Consider the following 19,069-nt stretch of genomic DNA (forward strand, 5'->3'; position numbering starts at 1 on the left):
GCTCACATCACCTGAGATGATGAAATTTTGGCGTTGGCTGATGAATTGAACTAACTGCTAGCTTCCTGAAGTAATAGTGTTATAACATGAGTAACCGTAGAATATATCAGTCTATGAAACATTCTTACAGCAAGGAAGCTCATACACTTGTGATGTGTTTGTCTAGTCTACATATAATTGCCGCTGTCACCTCTCATGAAACGCAAAAAAAATACCTGTGTGTTTGCTAATAACAAAATCAATTGATAGCAATCTCGTTATGCTGAAAATTATATCAAAATTATGCATCATTCCATAAATTGATCATTGTTTTGTTTTATGTCGTTCTTGCTTTCTCTATGCTCCTACATTGACTTCGCAAACTAATACGTTTTCTGTTTTCCTGTTGGCTATGTGGCATGACGTCACAAATGAGACCATAACGCAGTAGTCGGCCATCTTGCTCGGTCAAGGGGAGGAAACCGTGTAATTTCAGTATATTTTCGCGAAATTAGTATTAATTTTGTCTTAGATTCCGTTTTTATATAATAGTAAAAATGTCTTCAATGAGTGTTGAATAGTAAGTACATATATAACTATGTGGAACATTCGTAAACTTGTATCAAACATATGACAACAATGTCTTCCATCCATCAGCTGATGCGTGATTCCCTGGGACCTTGACAAATAGGCGAGGCATGCACTACCTCAAAAAGGCGTTTACAATGTGGAATTGTTTATGTTGGATTCATAATAGTATGAAAATTCATTTGTTCAAGTCTTTAACTGAGTTTGAGTTTAAGTGAATTCTGATATTTTAATAGGCCTACTCGTTCTTTCAAGTAAAAATATATTAGGCTACAACATTTCCAGGCATGAACGAAATTAGGACTTAGCCTTAGGTACAATTTTTCAATAATGATAGAGCTTCAAATCCATTAATATTATGTAGATGATACTTGAGTTACCACAAAACTCCTGCTGGCTGCTACTAGCCTTCATTAGAAATGAACTATTCTATTTCTATAAATGAATCCTACTACCGGTAGTTAAATTAAAACATCTTTATGTACTATATAATAAATACTAGGTTTTCTAGAACTTCAGACAATTAAGCTTATACTAGTTATAGTTACCAATGAAGATTCATCTTTATTATCAATTTGTGCACATTACGGGTTTGGAATTTTCCTGCTTGTTACTGAAATCTTGTGCGGTTGTGCCTTATTACTTTAGTGAATAGTGAAAAATTTTCAATATATATGTAATGTAATCTGTAATCAAGTGCATGGCGGCAAAGCAGAGAGTTTTTTAGACTCTCCCTCAAGTTCATTTTTGATTCCTATAAGTAGAGCAGTAAAGTATCCTGGATACCAGCAGTATCATACTTGAGAAATTGCTTTAAATCTTGAGTAAATGAAGAAATTAAAAATGAACTGATTCTAAAAAAGCTCTGGTTTGCCACTATGATCAAGTGCAGTACTGCACTCTGCAGCGAGTGAGTGAGTGTTTAGGCAATATATTCTCATGTTAACATAAGAAAATTGATCTTAAAACCTATCACTTAACATGGTTACTTATACACTATCTACAAGGCAGTATGGAATTCTGTATAGGTAATATATTTAATATTACCATGTTAACATAATAAAATGTATCGAAAAACTAACCACCTTACACCTTCCGCCAAAGTGACAATTGATACCATTACACTGAGCTCGTCAGAAACTGCAGACACCCGGACAGCCGCGCTTCCTCTATCTCGCTTGTGTGTGGTTCAAAAAAGATGAAAACGGATAAAAAGTTGGCAACTCCTCCCTCCAATACATATACAGTACTCTAGTCGTGTATCCATATCAACAAATTTTTGTTATGAATATGTTCCAAAATTAAAATAAAAAGTTACATAAACTTTAGCAGAAAATTCTCACAATTTCACCGATACCAACAAAGTTCTTGAATCCACATGGAATGATGGGATAAACTGCTAATCTTTCATGGCATATGGCAACTTTGTGTTGACATTAGACAAGACGGTGTCATACACCTTGTTTTGGTCTTGTGAGGTTTGATTTCATAGTAAATAGATTTGATCCACATTTCACAGTGACATTTAAATGATGAAAAATTGTTTCAAAATTTAAACACTTATTGATATGCTTCTAAATATGAATTTTTTCATGTTTTCACCCTAATATGTTAAATTTTTCGTAATAACTTCACTTCATTCCAAATCCTGAATGATTTTGTCTCCCATTGCTAGTTTTCAAACGTCTTGTGTCTTTTAGAAAAGGTTGGTTGTTTATAGGCAGTAATTATTTTATTTTTATAAACCAAAGAAAGTTCAGTCATCGAAATGACAAAATCATTAAATTTAAAATATTTAGTTATATGAGTGAGATCATTAATTATCATAGAAGCTGTAAGAAAAAAATCATCATTTTTGATGTAAAAGAATGTTTTTAGTTACCGGTACCGTAATAGAATTGCAATACCGTAAAATGGGGTAACTTTGACCACTTTTTATTCATAATGATGCCATTTTTTTACTAGATATGTTAAACTTAAATTGAAACATGCTTAATACCTGTCTCTTATACACATCTAGATGTGTATAAGAGACAGCTAATACGTTTTCTGTTTTCCTGTTGGCTATGTGGCATGACGTCACAAATGAGACCATAACGCAGTAGTCGGCCATCTTGCTCGGTCAAGGGGAGGAAACCGTGTAATTTCAGTATATTTTCGCGAAATTAGTATTAATTTTGTCTTAGATTCCGTTTTTATATAATAGTAAAAATGTCTTCAATGAGTGTTGAATAGTAAGTACATATATAACTATGTGGAACATTCGTAAANACTATAACGAAATTAGAAAAAAGCCTGCCATCCGTTCTAGATAATTTTGTTGCGCATCGAATGGTATATGTCTCATTGTTGTAGCTCAAAAACTCTAGGAGGAGATAGGTTTTCCGTGACAATAAGTGTGAATGTTGAGGAGAGCCCGACAAAGTCCCGAGCGCACTGCAATAGGCGCTCAATGTAGCATAGATACCAAACTAAACGTTTCTGGATCTTGATTCCACTCAAGGATGATGGGAGCAACTACATGCGCATCTCTCCCTACAAAGCCCGGAGGCACACAGAGTCAGACCTCATAGAAACACTGTATTTGTAGTGCTGGGCAGCGAATTAGCTCCTATGTAATTACTGAAAGAACTCTCCCCCCGCCCTCCTTTCATGAAGTGTCGTGAACGTACAAATCAACGTACAGAGATGGTAATGGTACCGTTGGATAGGCCAGAATGTCAGCTTTAAGATGAGACTAAACACATAACTGCAGCACAACTCAAGTAGACACTATATTTAAAGAGCTCAGCAGCTAATTAGTTCCTATCTAATTACTTGAAGAACTCCTGCACCCGCCCCCTTTTCATGAAATGTCGTGAAATCATAAATCAACTTGCAGAGATGGCAGTGGTACCGTTGGATAGGGCAGAATGTCTGCTTTAAAATGAGTATAAAAACCGAAAAGGTGAAAATTTCCAGTTTTAGGATAGACGCTTCCCTTAATTTCTAGAATTCGAACCTGAGTGCAGGCATGGAATATATCTACTTGGTGACAGAGCTGGAAAAGTCCTACTTTTTCTGAAATATTGCAGCTCTAATATTATAGGTACAATTTTAGTAGGTATGAAATCTTGTGGCTCTATAGTCATGTATTTTTGATTGATTGAAAAAATTGTGGTTTGCACTTTGCAAACATGTCATTTCATAACATTTTCAACTTCCACAAGCTGTAGTACTTCAAGACTCCTGCCAAAATATCCTGCAGAATGTATTAACAAATCAATCCAAAATGTTCCTTGAAGATCACATAGTTGCGGTCACGTCTGAGCAGCCAGACTGCATTATCATGTGTTTAGTTACCACTAAAGTGAAGACAGATGTTAGTGAAAACAAATTTTTGTCCATTTATTACAAATTAAACAACAATAAATGGATTTGGTACATGATTTATGGATTCCAATTATGAAAATGTCACTATTTCAGGAATGAAAATGTCACGTTTTCAGGAATGAAAATGTCTCTATTTCAGAAACATTCCATGAATACGCCTGTGAAAAATATCCTTCTGTAGTTGATGGAGTGTCTTAGATAAAATACATTGAAAAATGAAAAAATTTTGCTTTAGGAGTGGGATAATTAGAAGTTTCAATGAAAAAAATTTAAGTATGATAAAGCATGTATTCATGATACCTAACTGGTCTATTCGTAGAACATAGTATGAAATGTCATAGCTATGCAACATCGGAATGCTGTGCTGTGCTGTAAGCTATGCTAAAACATTGCATGTTGTAGCAAGATTTCAAAGTAGAAAATCAGACATAAGCCACCCATAAATGATAGAAAAATGACCCTGTTTATGGTCAATTCCATCCATTCCTATAGCCCTTGAGAAATTTTCAGTAAAATTTGAGGGAAAATGCTGCAATTTTTGCCTGCAACATGTTAAAATTACTCACAAATTGATCATTTTTACCTAAAACTTTGGGAAGTTTTTGTCTGATGTTCCAAATTGGGTGAGATTGAAATGTTTCTACTTATTACTTATTACATGTTGTTGTTCCAAAGTGACATTTTTTTGATAACTTTGGAATTACTTATGTGGCTTATTTATACACTTTTTACACTTTTGCTAACAATTTGATAAGAGTTAATTCACATACGGTAGCAGGACTTTTGCTGCTCCCAAGATGGCATGAAAGCAATAATTGCAACTAAATATTAAATTTGTTTCACACTTGCATTGTAGCTCTGACCAGTATCCAATCTAGAATAGCAGGTTATAAATGCTAGCAAAAAAATTGTTACATGGGTGACTAAAAAATCCCATACATGCCATCCAATGTGCCTCCTGTAAACTTGGGCCAAAGTCAGCCACAAATGAGACAAAAATGCCCATGCTTGTAACCAATTTCACACACCTTTTTTATCTGCTTGTTACTGAAATATTCCCTATTCATTTTTATACATATGTATGTACCTACAAGTCTTGTTTGAAAAGTTTTGCATCAACATGTCAATTTTCCTATAGAGGAAATTGTATAGAAGTATAAATAGATCAGTGATTATTTTTACTTCAAACATGGTAATAAGTATTGACTATAGATTCAGGCAATGCATGTGTGTATATGGTGGCATGGTCGTGTAGATGGCTACATGTATTGCTGGTACCTAACTAATTTTGTTGCAAGTTTTATGAATTACGTAGTTGATTTGGTGCATAACAGGGATTGAGAAAAGGATACTGATTTTTTTAGTATTGTTGATTGTCATTGAAAGATATAAATACACCGGTATATTTTTTGTAGTTCCAAAGCTAAAAAAATAGTTATTCTGGAAGACTTTTTTCTATCAATATTTTCTCCCTATCCCTGAACTGTTTTCTCTCTGTAGACTTGTGGTAGTTATAGATTCATTTACATTCGGCTAAATTTGTTAATGTATTTGTCCTATTTCAGTGACTACCTCTTCAAACTGCTGCTCATTGGTGACAGTGGAGTTGGCAAGTCCTGTCTACTACTAAGATTTGCAGTGAGTTCCAAGCTGCCTATCCTGCCCATCTTGAACTCATGAGTAGTTTTCTAACTAATTGAACTCGGGGAAAGAGTAAGGGAAGGGTATATATCAGTTTAAAATTAGAAAGCTTGCTGTTGACCATAATTCCACCAATCTGTGTATCAATTTGCGCTGGTTGTTCTATTAGCATCACATTTTTTTAGTTATATTTGAGCTGCTCTTGCAAGACTACAGCAATACAAGGGGGGCTTTAAAACGGTGTTTAGTTCAAGAGGGTTATTAATTCAGCCAGTATACATCCCTGCTTGGAAATAGACAACCAATCACAGACTAGAGGGAATGACATCACAACTAATCACAGCTGGAAGGGGATATGTATCCACCCTCAAATGGCAGAACCTTTATTCTCTGTGCAAGAATTACAGGCCTGCTTCAAAAGTTCATGGAAAGTAGACATAACTGAAACTTCTATGAAAAGAATAAATGCCAGCGTTAGAAAAATCCTGTATCAATATCTTATTACATGTTTTCAAATGAACCGTAAAATTAGTGTTACAAACGATTGGGAAATACAAGAAAAAAATAGGGAAATAACCACCTGATCAGTAGCAGAGACACTATATATCTCTGTGGGTTGAGGCGTTGAGCACACACTATTCTTATTCTGGTGGGCATTTTGGATTGAGCAGGCTCATGCTTGATGGGTTTCAAGGCCATTGTCTCAGATCAGCAGCACTCAACAGCAGATCTTTCAACAATTTTGAATAAGTAGGATGAAAACCCTGAACTTTATCTCATGCTTGTTATGACTGGGGTTGAAACATGGTTTTACTATTACAATCAAATCCAGTAGAAAACTCAGGGTGTTCTCAAAACTCTACCACTGCAAAACTTGAGCAAAGTAGTGTCTGTTCAGGGGAGACAGTGGTCCTGCCAAGGAAATGTATAAGCATTCAAGAGAGATGGTTTTCTGGGAGGCAGAGGGGATCTTGTCAGTTGACTTCCTCTAGAGTAGTAAAAATATTACAGCTGTTTATTATGAAGAGATTTTGATTATATTTTTCAAAAAAATTGTAAGAAAACGTCTTACAATTTTACAAGAGCTGCTAGAACCTGCTTTAAATCATGACTCAATTTTTTACGGATAAACTTGATGGCTAGTAACAGAAATAAATCAACCTCGCTAGAGCATATGTATAAAAATAAACCTTATGACTTAGATGGTACCGTATAAACCTTTGTTTTTCCACAAACTTTCTGAAGCCCCCTCATTGTATATTGACTTTTATATTCATCAACATTTTTAAGTAGCCAAATGTGGAGTATCAAGATAAAAAAATTGAAAAAATGCTTCAAATACTTATTTCTGCTTATTCTGAATACAAGCCTACCCTCAACAATTGCCTGACTCTTGCTTCCATCCATCCTCTTTCTATTTGAGCATCTTGGTCCATAATTAGTTCAAACGCTTGAATGTGATTCACGTTTAAATATGTTCTCTGCAAACCAACAGAAGACACATTTGTGAACATAGGTTAACGCTCTTACATGATCTCTAGAATTATTTTTTGGTTGGATCTTGATGATGATAGTTTTGTCATGTAAAATAATTGCTTTAAGGGCAGTGTCTGATTTTCTGCTTCTATGTTAGTGAACCAAATGCCTCACCTATTTGACCATGGTTAGGGTCAAGCATAAGTCTATTGAGGTTAACACTATGAAATTAGTTAACACTTATATTCTAGTTATGAACTCTTTCTCCACTACTTTGAATGTATTGCCTTTTCTAGGATTTCATGATCAATTTTGAAGTTATGCGCCTTGAATCTTGAAGTATACCTTGGATTAAAATTCTCGTAAAAATTAAACCATGTTTAGAAGTCTAATAATTTTTTTTTTCTTACAGGATGACACTTACACAGAGTCTTACATAAGCACCATAGGAGTAGATTTTGTGAGTATTTTAGGGTTAACTGCTAATTTATTCTAGAGATAACATTCTTTCTCAAGTAATTATGTTTATAATTTCATTCCCAACTGATTCCTTTGATTAATTTATGCCCAAGTGATTTTTCAATTCATAGTGCCAATTCAATTGTTGTTCTATTAACCATCTTCTTCTGCTGAAATTATTTGCAAAGTTTAAACAAATCGTATCACTGAAGTTCTGGCCTGGCAGATGTGTCATTCCCACCTAAGAACATAATCTCTCATAACTTTACCTTTCAGAATGTTTATATTTAATACCCTTGCCTGAATCAGCCCTATTTTTTGGGCAATGTGCAGGATATTTAGCGTGTTGTGTCCAAAGCCTTGTGTACAAATTTATGTTTGATTTTTAGAGCATGTAATAATTTTCTCATCCACAAAGGAACAGGGTGTTAGAGTGAAAACGTTGATTGAAATCAATAGTTTGTGCATCCTTGTGGAAACGATTGTTTAAACTTTGTCACTTTTTAGTAAGAAATAGGTATCCATCAGAGATCTCAGTGATTAATAATCTAACAATAGTAATGTAGTGCTTCACATGGAACATTTGGATAAATAAAACTGTTTTCAGATTTGCATAGATCGAGGCTTCCTTGAATTCACCTACCAAATAACCACCTGATCAGTAGCAGAGACACTATATATCTCTGTGGGTTGAGCACACACTATTCTGGTGGGCATTTTGGATTGAGCAAGCTCATGCTAGATGGGTTTCAAGGCCATTGTCTCAGATCAGCAGAACTCAACAGTAGGTCTTTCAACAATTTTGAATAAGTAGGATGAAAACCCTGAACTTTATCTCATGCTTGTTATGACTGGGGTTGAAACATGGTTTTACTATTACAATCAAATCCAGTAGAAAACTCAGGGTGTTCTCAAAACTCTACCACTGCAAAACTTGAGCAAAGTAGTGTCTGTTCAGGGGAGACAGTGGTCCTGCCAAGGAAATGTATAAGCATTCAAGAGAGATGGTTTTCTGGGAGGCAGAGGGGATCTTGTCAGTTGACTTCCTCTAGAGTAGTAAAAATATTACAGCTGTTTATTATGAAGAGATTTTGATTATATTTTCCAAAAAAATTGTAGGAAAACGCCTTGGGAAGCAGCATCACAGCGCACTCTTCTATCATGACAATGCACTCGCACATGGCGCTTGGCAGAAGGGGCCTGTGCTACGCAAATTTCAATGGGAAATCATTGATATCCACCTGTTAGGACTGACTTAGCCCATTTTTTCAGTTCCAAACTTAAAAATTTTATTGAAAAGTACCCAGTTTTCATCAATTGAAGCAGTAGGCAGAGCTGCTAGAACCTGCTTTAAATCATGACTCAATTTTTTACGGATAAACTTGATGGCTAGTAACAGAAATGAATCAACCTAGCTAGAGCATATGTATAAAAATAAACCTTATGACTTAGATGGTACCGTATAAACCTTTGTTTTTCCACAAACTTTCTGAAGCCCCCTCATTGTATATTGACTTTTATATTCATCAACATTTTTAAGTAGCCAAATGTGGAGTATCAAGATAAAAAAATTGAAAAAATGCTTCAAAAACGTATTTCTGCTTATTCTGAATACAAGCCTACCCTCAACAATTGCCTGACTCTTGCTTCCATCCATCCTCTTTCTATTTGAGCATCTTGGTCCATAATTAGTTCAAACGCTTGAATGTGATTCACGTTTAAATATGTTCTCTGCAAACCAACAGAAGACACATTTGTGAACATAGGTTAACGCTCTTACATGATCTCTAGAATTATTTTTTGGTTGGATCTTGATGATGATAGTTTTGTCATGTAAAATAATTGCTTTAAGGGCAGTGTCTGATTTTCTGCTTTTATGTTAGTGAACCAAATGCCTCACCTATTTGACCATGGTTAGGGTCAAGCATAAGTCTATTGAGGTTAACACTATGAAATTAGTTAACACTTATATTCTAGTTATGAACTCTTTCTCCACTACTTTGAATGTATTGCTTTTTCTAGGATTTCATGATCAATTTTGAAGTTATGCGCCTTGAATCTTGAAGTATACCTTGGATTAAAATTCTCGTAAAAATTAAACCATGTTTAGAAGTCTAATAATTTTTTTTTTCTTACAGGATGACACTTACACAGAGTCTTACATAAGCACCATAGGAGTAGATTTTGTGAGTATTTTAGGGTTAACTGCTAATTTATTCTGGAGATAACATTCTTTCTCAAGTAATTATGTTTATAATTTCATTCCCAACTGATTCCTTTGATTAATTTATGCCCAAGTGATTTTTCAATTCATAGTGCCAATTCAATTGTTGTTCTATTAACCATCTTCTTCTGCTGAAATTATTTGCAAAGTTTAAACAAATCGTCATCACTGAAGTTCTGGCATGGCAGGTGTGTCATTCCCACCTAATAACTGAATCTCTCATAACTTTACCTATCAAGATGTTTATATTTAATACCCATGCCTGAATCAGCCCTATTTCTGTGGGCAATATGCGGGATATTTAGCCTGTTGTGTCCAAAGCTTAGTGCAAAGTGCATATTTATGTTGGGTTTTTAGAGCATGTAATAATTTTCTCATCCACAAAGGAACAGGGTGTTAGAGTGAAAACGTTGATTGAAATCAATAGTTTGTGCATCCTTGTGGAAACGATTGTTTAAACTTTGTCACTTTTTAGTAAGAAATAGGTATCCATCAGAGATCTCAGTGATTAATAATCTAACAATAGTAATGTAGTGCTTCACATGGAACATTTGGATAAATAAAACTGTTTTCAGATTTGCATAGATCGAGGCTTCCTTGAATTCACCTACCGTACTAAAGTAAGCAAGCTATTATTTTATTGTGGATTTTTGGATATTGACTCAAAATCCTCTTTATTTCTCAGAAAATCCGCACCATAGACCTCAATGGCAAGGTGATCAAACTGCAAATCTGGGACACAGCTGGGCAAGAACGTTTCCGTACAATCACCTCTTCATACTACCGGGGCGCCCACGGCATCATTGTGGTTTATGACACAACTGACCAGGTTCCTGATGGTCATTTAGGTTGATGTAATAATCCGATGAATAGTGTTATAAAACATTCTTTAGTCTTAGATGTTCATGCTATATATGTAAGAGGAACCCACAGACTGGGAATATCCTTAAACTTATTCTAATGGTCAGTTAAGCAGTTGATTGTTTTAATTTGATGTATGCCTAATGCCCCATTTGCCTACAAAATAGAACAACTTATTATTGTTTGCCTGTAGGAATCGTTCAACAACCTAAAGCAGTGGCTGCAGGAGATCGACCGCCACGCCTGCGAGAATGTTAACAAGTTGCTGGTGGGCAACAAATGTGACCTCACCCACAAAAAAGTTGTCGACTACCCAACTGCCAAGGTATTCATTATTTGTAAACTTTATTCTGGACGCTAGTAGCTTGAAGCTCATAGTGCACATGCAGTTCTTTACTTAGAAAATCAGAAAATAATTGGATTTAGAAAATAATTGTCATTAGAAAATAATTTTCTTTAAAAAATTCCGAAACTACGAAAAAAATTGCAACTTTTTCCTTTTTAATAATGCAAATGTGAGAATTAACTTGCAACAATACCAGACTTGTTTACTTCTATGAGATTTATTAGAAGCTAATATATTCCATCAGGAAACGTTGCTTGACCAAACAATCAACTGTTGGCAGCAACACCATTGCTTCAATTCAATAATTGAAGTCACATAAATTCAATTTATTTCCTGCTGGTTAAAAAAATGATCACAGATGGATTGTATTCATGGAAGATTCTTATATCTGCTCTCTTAATGGTTAATGTCTTTCATAGAGAATTGCAGAGAACAATCATTCTCCATGATTGTTCTCTGAAATTCTTTATGAAAGACATTAAGCATTTAATGATTTATACAAGAACATTTTCAATGATTGCCTCTTGTTTTTCTCCATAAAGGCTTTAGTCACGAGAGTCTGCCCTCTTCACTTGAATTATTCCCGCTGCAGGAATATGCAGACTCACTGGGCATCCCTATCCTGGAGACGTCAGCAAAGAATGCTACCAACGTGGAGCAGGCATTCTTGACGATGGCCGCTGAGATCAAACAGCGCATGGGCCCTCCGTCGGGAGCTGCTGCAGCCACCGCCCCTGGCGTCAAGATCACCTCCGTCCCTGCCGCCGAGAAGAGCGGCTCTGGCAGCTGCTGCTGAGCATGAAGTGGGTGGTGCTGATGAGAAGAGTGGCTCTGGCAGCTGCTGCTGAGCATGAAGTGGGTGGTGGTGATGAGAAGAGTGGCTCTGGCAGCTGCTGCTGAGCATGAAGTGGGTGGTGGTGATGAGAAGAGTGGCTCTGGCAGCTGCTGCTGAGCATGAAGTGGGTGGTGCTGATGAGAAGAGTGGCTCTGGCAGCTGCTGCTGAGCATGAAGTGGGTGGTGCTGATGAGAAGAGTGGCTCTGGCAGCTGCTGCTGAGCATGAAGTGGGTGGTGCTGATGAGAAGAGTGGCTCTGGCAGCTGCTATAGCAGAATGAGTGGCTTCATTGCAGATCTTGTGTGTGAAAATTCATTGATGAAAAATTTCCCCTTGAACTAACTGGCTAATCGTAGGGTTACTTTCGCTTGAAGTCTGGAGCGATTATAAAAGCATTCATGCAGCTGAATGGACAGGAAGGTTCTGACACGCAGCTGCGCCATCTAGCTTTCTAATGCTGCTTGAAACTATTACATCTGAACTGAAATAGTACATTAATTCAACTTACGTCATTTTTGTGCAGATCACGTGTGAGGCGAGAGGATGAGATGAAGCAACACCGTACCATGATGCATCATCACCACCACCACCAACAGATGCACTACTGACATGACGCACATCATGAATATCTTCATCCTGGTCACGCCTCTCAGGCTTGAGTGCTCGCGGTGGCCTGTGATTCGCTTACTGCGCGGCAAAACTCGCAAAGATTTGGATTTAACTTAGTCTCCGTTACGCGTTTTTTTCTGTAAATGCATTTCGTGCAGCAGTTTAGTTCTATACATTTCTCCAGCCTCGTGTATTCTTTAGAGAGAAACTTACGGAAGTACTTCTAACCAGGGAAGATTTTTCGAGTGAAGTTTTTACCAATGCCGTATGGGCAAAACTGAGTTGGCTGGATACCTCCTTGTTGCGATAAGGTTCAGCTCTACATTCCATGATGTAGAGTGAGAGTTGTGTGGGACGTCGAATTAAGTGGGATGCATACTCATTGAAACTCTAGCCCATGCATGGAAATTTACGTGACCAGGTTTAGAGGGATAGCCTTTGTCCGGGTCGCGCCCTGAGAATGACGCTTCAATACCGTTAAATATTTTTTTTTTGTCGTACCCACATTTATCATGCAATACAATTTTAGACATCAACTTATTTGCTGAATAACTTGAGTCAAGATCGCGATTTTGAAGCCTGTTTGGCGTTATAGGTTTATTTGTGAAATTTTATTTTTATTGTATTTTAGCCCAACGTAAAACTTGTTCATTTGAAGTAATAATTTATTTTGGGGAAATAACCTTTTACCGTTTAATTGCAATCCCAGTTAACATTTACGTCTGGTAGTTATACAGAATTTTTGTTCATTATTTGCCCTAAAGCTTGCCTGGGACCCTGGCTTGGTAGCATGACAACGCGACGAAGCTAGTTAAATTATTCGGAGCACTTGTACCGAGTGATTGTCATTGGGGTAAGTAGTGTCGAGGTCGTGCCATGGGTTCGACCACAAGCTACAACGAAGGCAGGGTTCTCTTAGCGTTTATCTCTGTAGTGTTATTTTGGTTGTTATTTGTTTTCATTTCATCTGATAACTTAGAGACTCGTTGCTTGATGTGGCTTCTCTCGCATAGCCTGCAATAACCTTTTTATGTGAAAAGCCTCGATTTCAGACCATGCTTAAATCTTTCTCCAAATGAACCATTGTTTTTGGTGCAGATGTGAGCATTGGTTGTTCAATCACTTGCAGATTGAATCGTTGTAAGAAAATGAGCTCATAAGTTTGTATAAAATAATCACTGGAACAGGAAGGTCCGTGTAGTTGCACGCACACTTTCATTTCTCTGTGCACATTTCAGATACAATGATCACTATCGGGATATAAACCTGATGCGAAACTGGCTCGTCTGCACTGACGGCTTACGTTCTCTTCTGATGTTCTAAGCTGCGTTTGTAACCTGACAGTCCATTTGTATTTAGAGCCTCATTTGAAATCTATCTGGGATCAAAGATTGTCCTGAACCCTCCAGGACGGTGTTTTTGCACTTTGCATTCAAGTTGCCTTCTTATTTCACTCGTGAATTGCGTGAGGTGTCAGAGCGTTCTATCCCTTGAGAGGACGAAGAGAAGTGAGCGTATTTGACGTCTCCCATACTCATGGCCATAAACACCTCGGCGCCATTATGTATTTGTCTGGTGTTCATTATCCCCTGCATTGACTCAATAACGCAATGTTTTGATACAATTTTTGGCTTCGTTATCATAGGTGACATTAGCTTGGAACTACTGATCAATGTTTTCGGTAACAAACAAGGTGGCTGTTGATATCTCCGAGGTTGTATGTGAACATTGTGCTTCTGAAGAACCTTCAAAAATGTTGAAGCGAGGTTTTTAAGTTCATTGAGAACTGCAATGTTCACCAACGACTTGCGAGCTGGGACCTGAGGGGTTTTATTTGTCTAGCAGTCGGTGGTGGAAGCCCGTCTGCCACATCCCAAATTCTCTGTTCTCAAACACCCTCATGAATAATCCCAAATTTAGGAATATTTTCTTCTTATATGGAACTGTGTTTTGTAGCCGTACGACTATTTTATTGCCGTGTTTTTGTTTGCCGAGGAGTGTTGATAGGTAGGCAGGATCATTTTCATGTCTGGCATTCCTTATCGCGTTATATCAGTATTGGTTTATTGGCCACTCCGCTTTCCATGAAATTCTCCCGTCAGTGCGAGCAAATGCCGCAACTCGCGAAATAAATCCTATCGTACGTCCGCTAGCTAGAACTGTTATCCATGCGAACTGGTCTGGCCATTCTTAATCTGCTCTTTATGACTGGTTTGGCCATTCTAAACATCCTATGACTGGTCAGGTCGGTCTAAACTTCTCTTCTTCTATGGTCTAGCCTGTTTCACGCTGCTAGTTTAACTTTACTGGCGATCACTCGACCCTTTATGAGCTGGCCTACAGGCGGATGAGTACTCGTCGTAGATTTGTGATCTCTGCAGTAATTCTTTGGCATCTGAACGTAAGCAGTGGAATTTATGCTGATAATTCGGTGCCAACAATTATTGCGATGATTGCAGCTCTGTATTTTCATCGTGAGTCTTGGTTTTTTTCCCCGAACGGACGAGCTTGTGGGAAAATTTTATGGAAAATGGTTGAAGATCATCTATGTTGTGTTGCTAGGCTCTGCAGAGCTTGTATACACAAAGGCCGTGTCTAGAGCTGATGCACTTCTGAAGCGATACTAAATTTTCTTTCTTCTTATCGATCGATTTCCTTAGCACTAATAATTTATAGAAAAAAAGAATTGTAATCTATTAGTCCATCGTATTGTAGGTCAAGAACATATTATTAATGCCTTTTGTTTCATTCCCCCGTCCTAGTTAGTAGGCGTGTGAGGGTTATGGTGCTTCCAGCGTGACCTTAAGTTGGTGTTTCTAAACGAACTCAGGGGCCATACTCTAAAAAAAAGTTAAGAGATCGTAAGTTCATCAGCCAATCCCTGGCGGCCTTTTAAGCCAAATCTAGCAATCATAAACAAGAAAATAGAGCGTAAGTTTCTACGTTACGAAAGTATGGCCCCAGGGTATTTGTTACCAGCAGGGATCTTATGGTTAAATCAGAGAGCGCACCACTACAGTTCGCGCTGCCTGATCTGCCGTCACAATTAACTTGCGACAGGTTGGTAGGTGTGGAGTACGTTGGTCGGGAAGATTATAGCATCTATCATCAGTGTATCGTATGGGCGAATTCCTACACGAATATAGATCGTTTCCGATGCTGTTAAACTGTTTCATCGTTTCTGATGCCAACAATGCTTCTTTCTTGCATTTTTGCTGGACATTTTTTATTCTCTTCGCACTTAAATTAGTGAAGTTTGTAACGCTAGACATCCTCTATGTATGTGGATTGTGCGAGGTGGCTTCGCAGATGATATGCTGGTATTGGGGCCAAGCTACTACAATTATTACTGACCCTATAATTTTTATTGTCCTCTACTAATATTTTCATTCTTCATTTTTGTTCTTAGATTTTGAATTTCTGTAGTCATGCTGTTCTGTCGTAGTTGGGCCTCCAGGCTTTCACGCTGCAAGTGCTACGTCGATCGATTGAACTCTAGATCCAGAATGTCTACTAACCAATTGCTAACTGATGGTAACTCGTACCAGGCTTCAAGGTTTTTTTTTATTGGTATAACCTCGCACCAGGACCCTAGATTTGCTTACCGATGGTACCTCGTACCAGAACTTGAGGTTGCTTATGTTAGTTCCTCGTACCAGGCCTTTTGGTTGCTCACTGATATTAGTACCTCGCACCAGACCTTAAGGTTGTTTACTGATACTGATAGGATGTAGCACCAGGGCCCCTAGGCCTGTTTACTGATGGTACCTCGTACCAGAACTTCAGGTTGCGTGTGTTAGTGCCTCATACAAGGCTTTTTGGTAGTTCACTGATAGTACCTCGCACCAATCCTTAAAAGTGGCTTGCTTATGGTTACTCGTGTCCGGATTAGAGAATAGCATTCAACGACAACTGCCATGTGAATTCTACACTGGAGATTTGTATGTCAACTCGTTCACCATCACCATGTTCAACCGTCACTGCCCTTTAAGAGCGTCCTCATTTGTTTAACTGTGATCACTTCGTGAATTTATCCACAATAGGCACCTAATTACTGTCATGGCCTCTTGGAGTTTGCAATAGAAATTTCATTGTGTATTAATAATTGGGCTACATTAAACAGTCGACTCTATCGATTGTTGGACATGAATATCAATTGTGGTGACAAGACAATAATAGCCTCCCTGATTACATCGTTGACGCCCCAAGTATGAAGGCATTCAAGAACAGACTAGATAAAGCCATGGGAAAATATATGTTCAGACTTGAAATGCCTAGCACCATATGTAACCTGTTAGAAGTCTAGTAGCTATTTCACGAAAAGTACAAGATTCGGCGACAGGCCACATCAGGCCTATTCTTTTGCGCCGACATCACATGCAGTGATATGCTGAATCGACACTTCTCCGGACCCGCCTGCGGACACCGTCAATTAAACATGAGTGCTGCGTTTGACGCTTTGGAGGTAATTTAACCCTTAGCAAATATGACAAGCACCGAGGTTATAACGACATACATTGTTCTGTGTGACAATGTTTTACATACAAGTGCCCTAATGCCTGACATGAAATAAAAGGAAAATTACGTCCTGAGCTAAGTTTCTTATTAGTCGATGTATGGGTATGATGCATCATATGAACGCAAATAGCGGCATATCTACCAGATGTTGCAAGACAAGTAAATTTTGTGCAGCAATGCAGCCTATTATGCAAAAATTCGTTAATTTCCTTAAATAATTTTATAATAATTTCAATTCATCAATTATTCCGGAGCTTTCTACTTTTTCGATGCACCTGTCGGTTGTCGCGAATGGCAACGTAAAGTTGCCAGCTACTATTTATGTGGTAAATTTTGAAGCGCAGTTAACTCACAAAAGAACGATTCATCCGAACTCAGTCGAGTTTTAGAGGCTGTGACTGTGGGAAGTGTTGTACTGTTGATGGAAAAGTTCATGCTCTGTTCCAAACCTAGCCGTCCTGTGATCCAATACCCTGTTACCTGCTACTTAGCACCCTCTTAATGATATCTGGTGATTCTAGTCACTATATGGAAATTGAACAAACTCATTGCTGAAAGTGAACTGCGACTGTTTTAAGTTGCCTATAATTTTTTTTATTTTGTAGCTATAAAGATTCATCCAGCAAATATCAACAAAACCTGAACGTTTCTTTCAGGTGATGAGCTAGTGTTGAATTTACCTACTGAAAACGCAGGAATTTCTAATGATTACGTTAAAACATGGATGACGTCAAATATCGTTGTAAGTTACTTGTGTGATTTTCCAATTAGCGCAATAAAGTGGGTACAAATTTTTGATGATTGCGGTTAAAAAAATCCATTACAGAAGTACATTAGAATTTTGTGTATGTATTTTGTATGAGCTATTGCAACATATTGACTGCTGCAACTGGACCATGGTAGCGGAGTGCACACCGAGAGCCGAGCATAGCACGAAGTTCAAGGGCAGCGTCTTGGAGTTCTCCACAGATCGTTTGTTACCTACTTAAAACACAGTTTGTCTCGATTGTGATTTGTGAATAAATAGATAAATCTGAGAAATTACTCGAGAACATATCGGTTTACTCTCCAGAGAAATGAGCTTTGGGAATATCTGGATCAGTTACCGTGTGTGAATAACAGTGTGATCATTACTGTCACAGTGTCACTAAATTAGGGTTCAGCAAAGCTGTAGTGCAAAGCTCCCAGCGGCTCTGTCAGCGTAGCTGACGCAACTTGTTCCTCTCAGTGTGCACTGTGCACTCTAGTTGCGCTAGTCATTTAATTATCAGTTTTAAAATGTAACAAAAATTGTTGGCTTCTGTTTAGCAGCATTAAACTTAATATTTGCCATTGAATAATGCGATTTGTGCCTACCAGTCTAACATATGCTCCAATATTTACGTTTCTTATGAATACTGATAGTTTTCAGCAGCAAGGCTTGCCGCCCGCAATGTCACAGCTTAATTACTTGGACAAGCTTTCCTAATGTGTTGACAATTATTTTATGATTACTGACCGACACTTCTTTCATGTTCCATCAAATCTTGAATAATGTAAAGGCGTGGTTCAGATTTAGTACTCTTAAGGACATAATTTTTGTTTAAAATAGAAGCATTAATATGTTCAATATATTCTCAAAATAAGTTGTTAACCTAGGACGATTCATTCTCAGTAACTTGACTTTATATGTGTAGAAGTGCTGTTGTTGACTCTTTTAGAAGGTTTTTTCAATTGTTAATGTTTATGACACAAATTCTACGACCGTTACGTTATTTGGGAAGATTAAATTAGACTCGGCAGTGGGTAGTAACGGCCACTCGAAGCAAAGTTCGCTGCTCAGCGCAAGTGATGCATAGACTCATAGATTCATAGTTGACTGAATCACTCAAAGCTTAAAGTGATCTTCCTTGTGTATGGCTGTTTGTTACAAGCTGGGATAGAAAATGATTGCACTGTGTTAGTTCCGTCCATTTGTTATAAGATATCGTCGGTGATATGACACAGTGAGATGACTCGCCCCAAATGTGTTGCAAGCGCCGGTATGACGTCAGTCCGGTAACCTGAAGTCAAATCTCCCTGCCCAGAATTTCATCCATCCGGTAAATGAAGCAAGTGTAATCGAACCTCCATTTACGGGATTAAATCAATCCCGTAAAAGAAAAGTGTGCCGTAGAACTCT

General features: G+C 37.7%; 1 protein-coding gene across 1 annotated transcript; it reads left to right on the forward strand.

The window, feature by feature from the left end:
• Positions 1 to 534: 534 nt before the first annotated feature.
• On the forward strand, positions 535 to 15,125 carry LOC108665375 (ras-related protein Rab-1A). Its single transcript, XM_018152123.2, has 7 exons — positions 535 to 559; positions 5,505 to 5,577; positions 7,469 to 7,516; positions 10,425 to 10,568; positions 10,794 to 10,925; positions 11,539 to 11,749; positions 12,305 to 15,125. Exons 1-6 carry the CDS (start codon positions 537 to 539, stop codon positions 11,740 to 11,742), a joined length of 624 nt encoding a protein of 207 aa, XP_018007612.1. The 5' UTR covers positions 535 to 536; the 3' UTR covers positions 11,743 to 11,749; positions 12,305 to 15,125.
• Positions 15,126 to 19,069: the final 3,944 nt, after the last annotated feature.

Source organism: Hyalella azteca, unplaced genomic scaffold (assembly GCF_000764305.2).
Source record: "Hyalella azteca isolate HAZT.00-mixed unplaced genomic scaffold, Hazt_2.0.2 contig17255, whole genome shotgun sequence".
In the NCBI taxonomy this organism is placed as follows: domain Eukaryota; kingdom Metazoa; phylum Arthropoda; class Malacostraca; order Amphipoda; family Hyalellidae; genus Hyalella; species Hyalella azteca.

Coding starts and splice junctions, on each gene's coding strand:
- LOC108665375 (XM_018152123.2), top strand. CDS start 537: ATGTCTTCAATGAGTGTTGAATA. Junction 7,517..10,424: donor GCACCATAGGAGTAGATTTT/GTGAGTATTTTA, acceptor TTTATTTCTCAG/AAAATCCGCACCATAGACCT. Junction 10,926..11,538: donor TCGACTACCCAACTGCCAAG/GTATTCATTATT, acceptor TTCCCGCTGCAG/GAATATGCAGACTCACTGGG.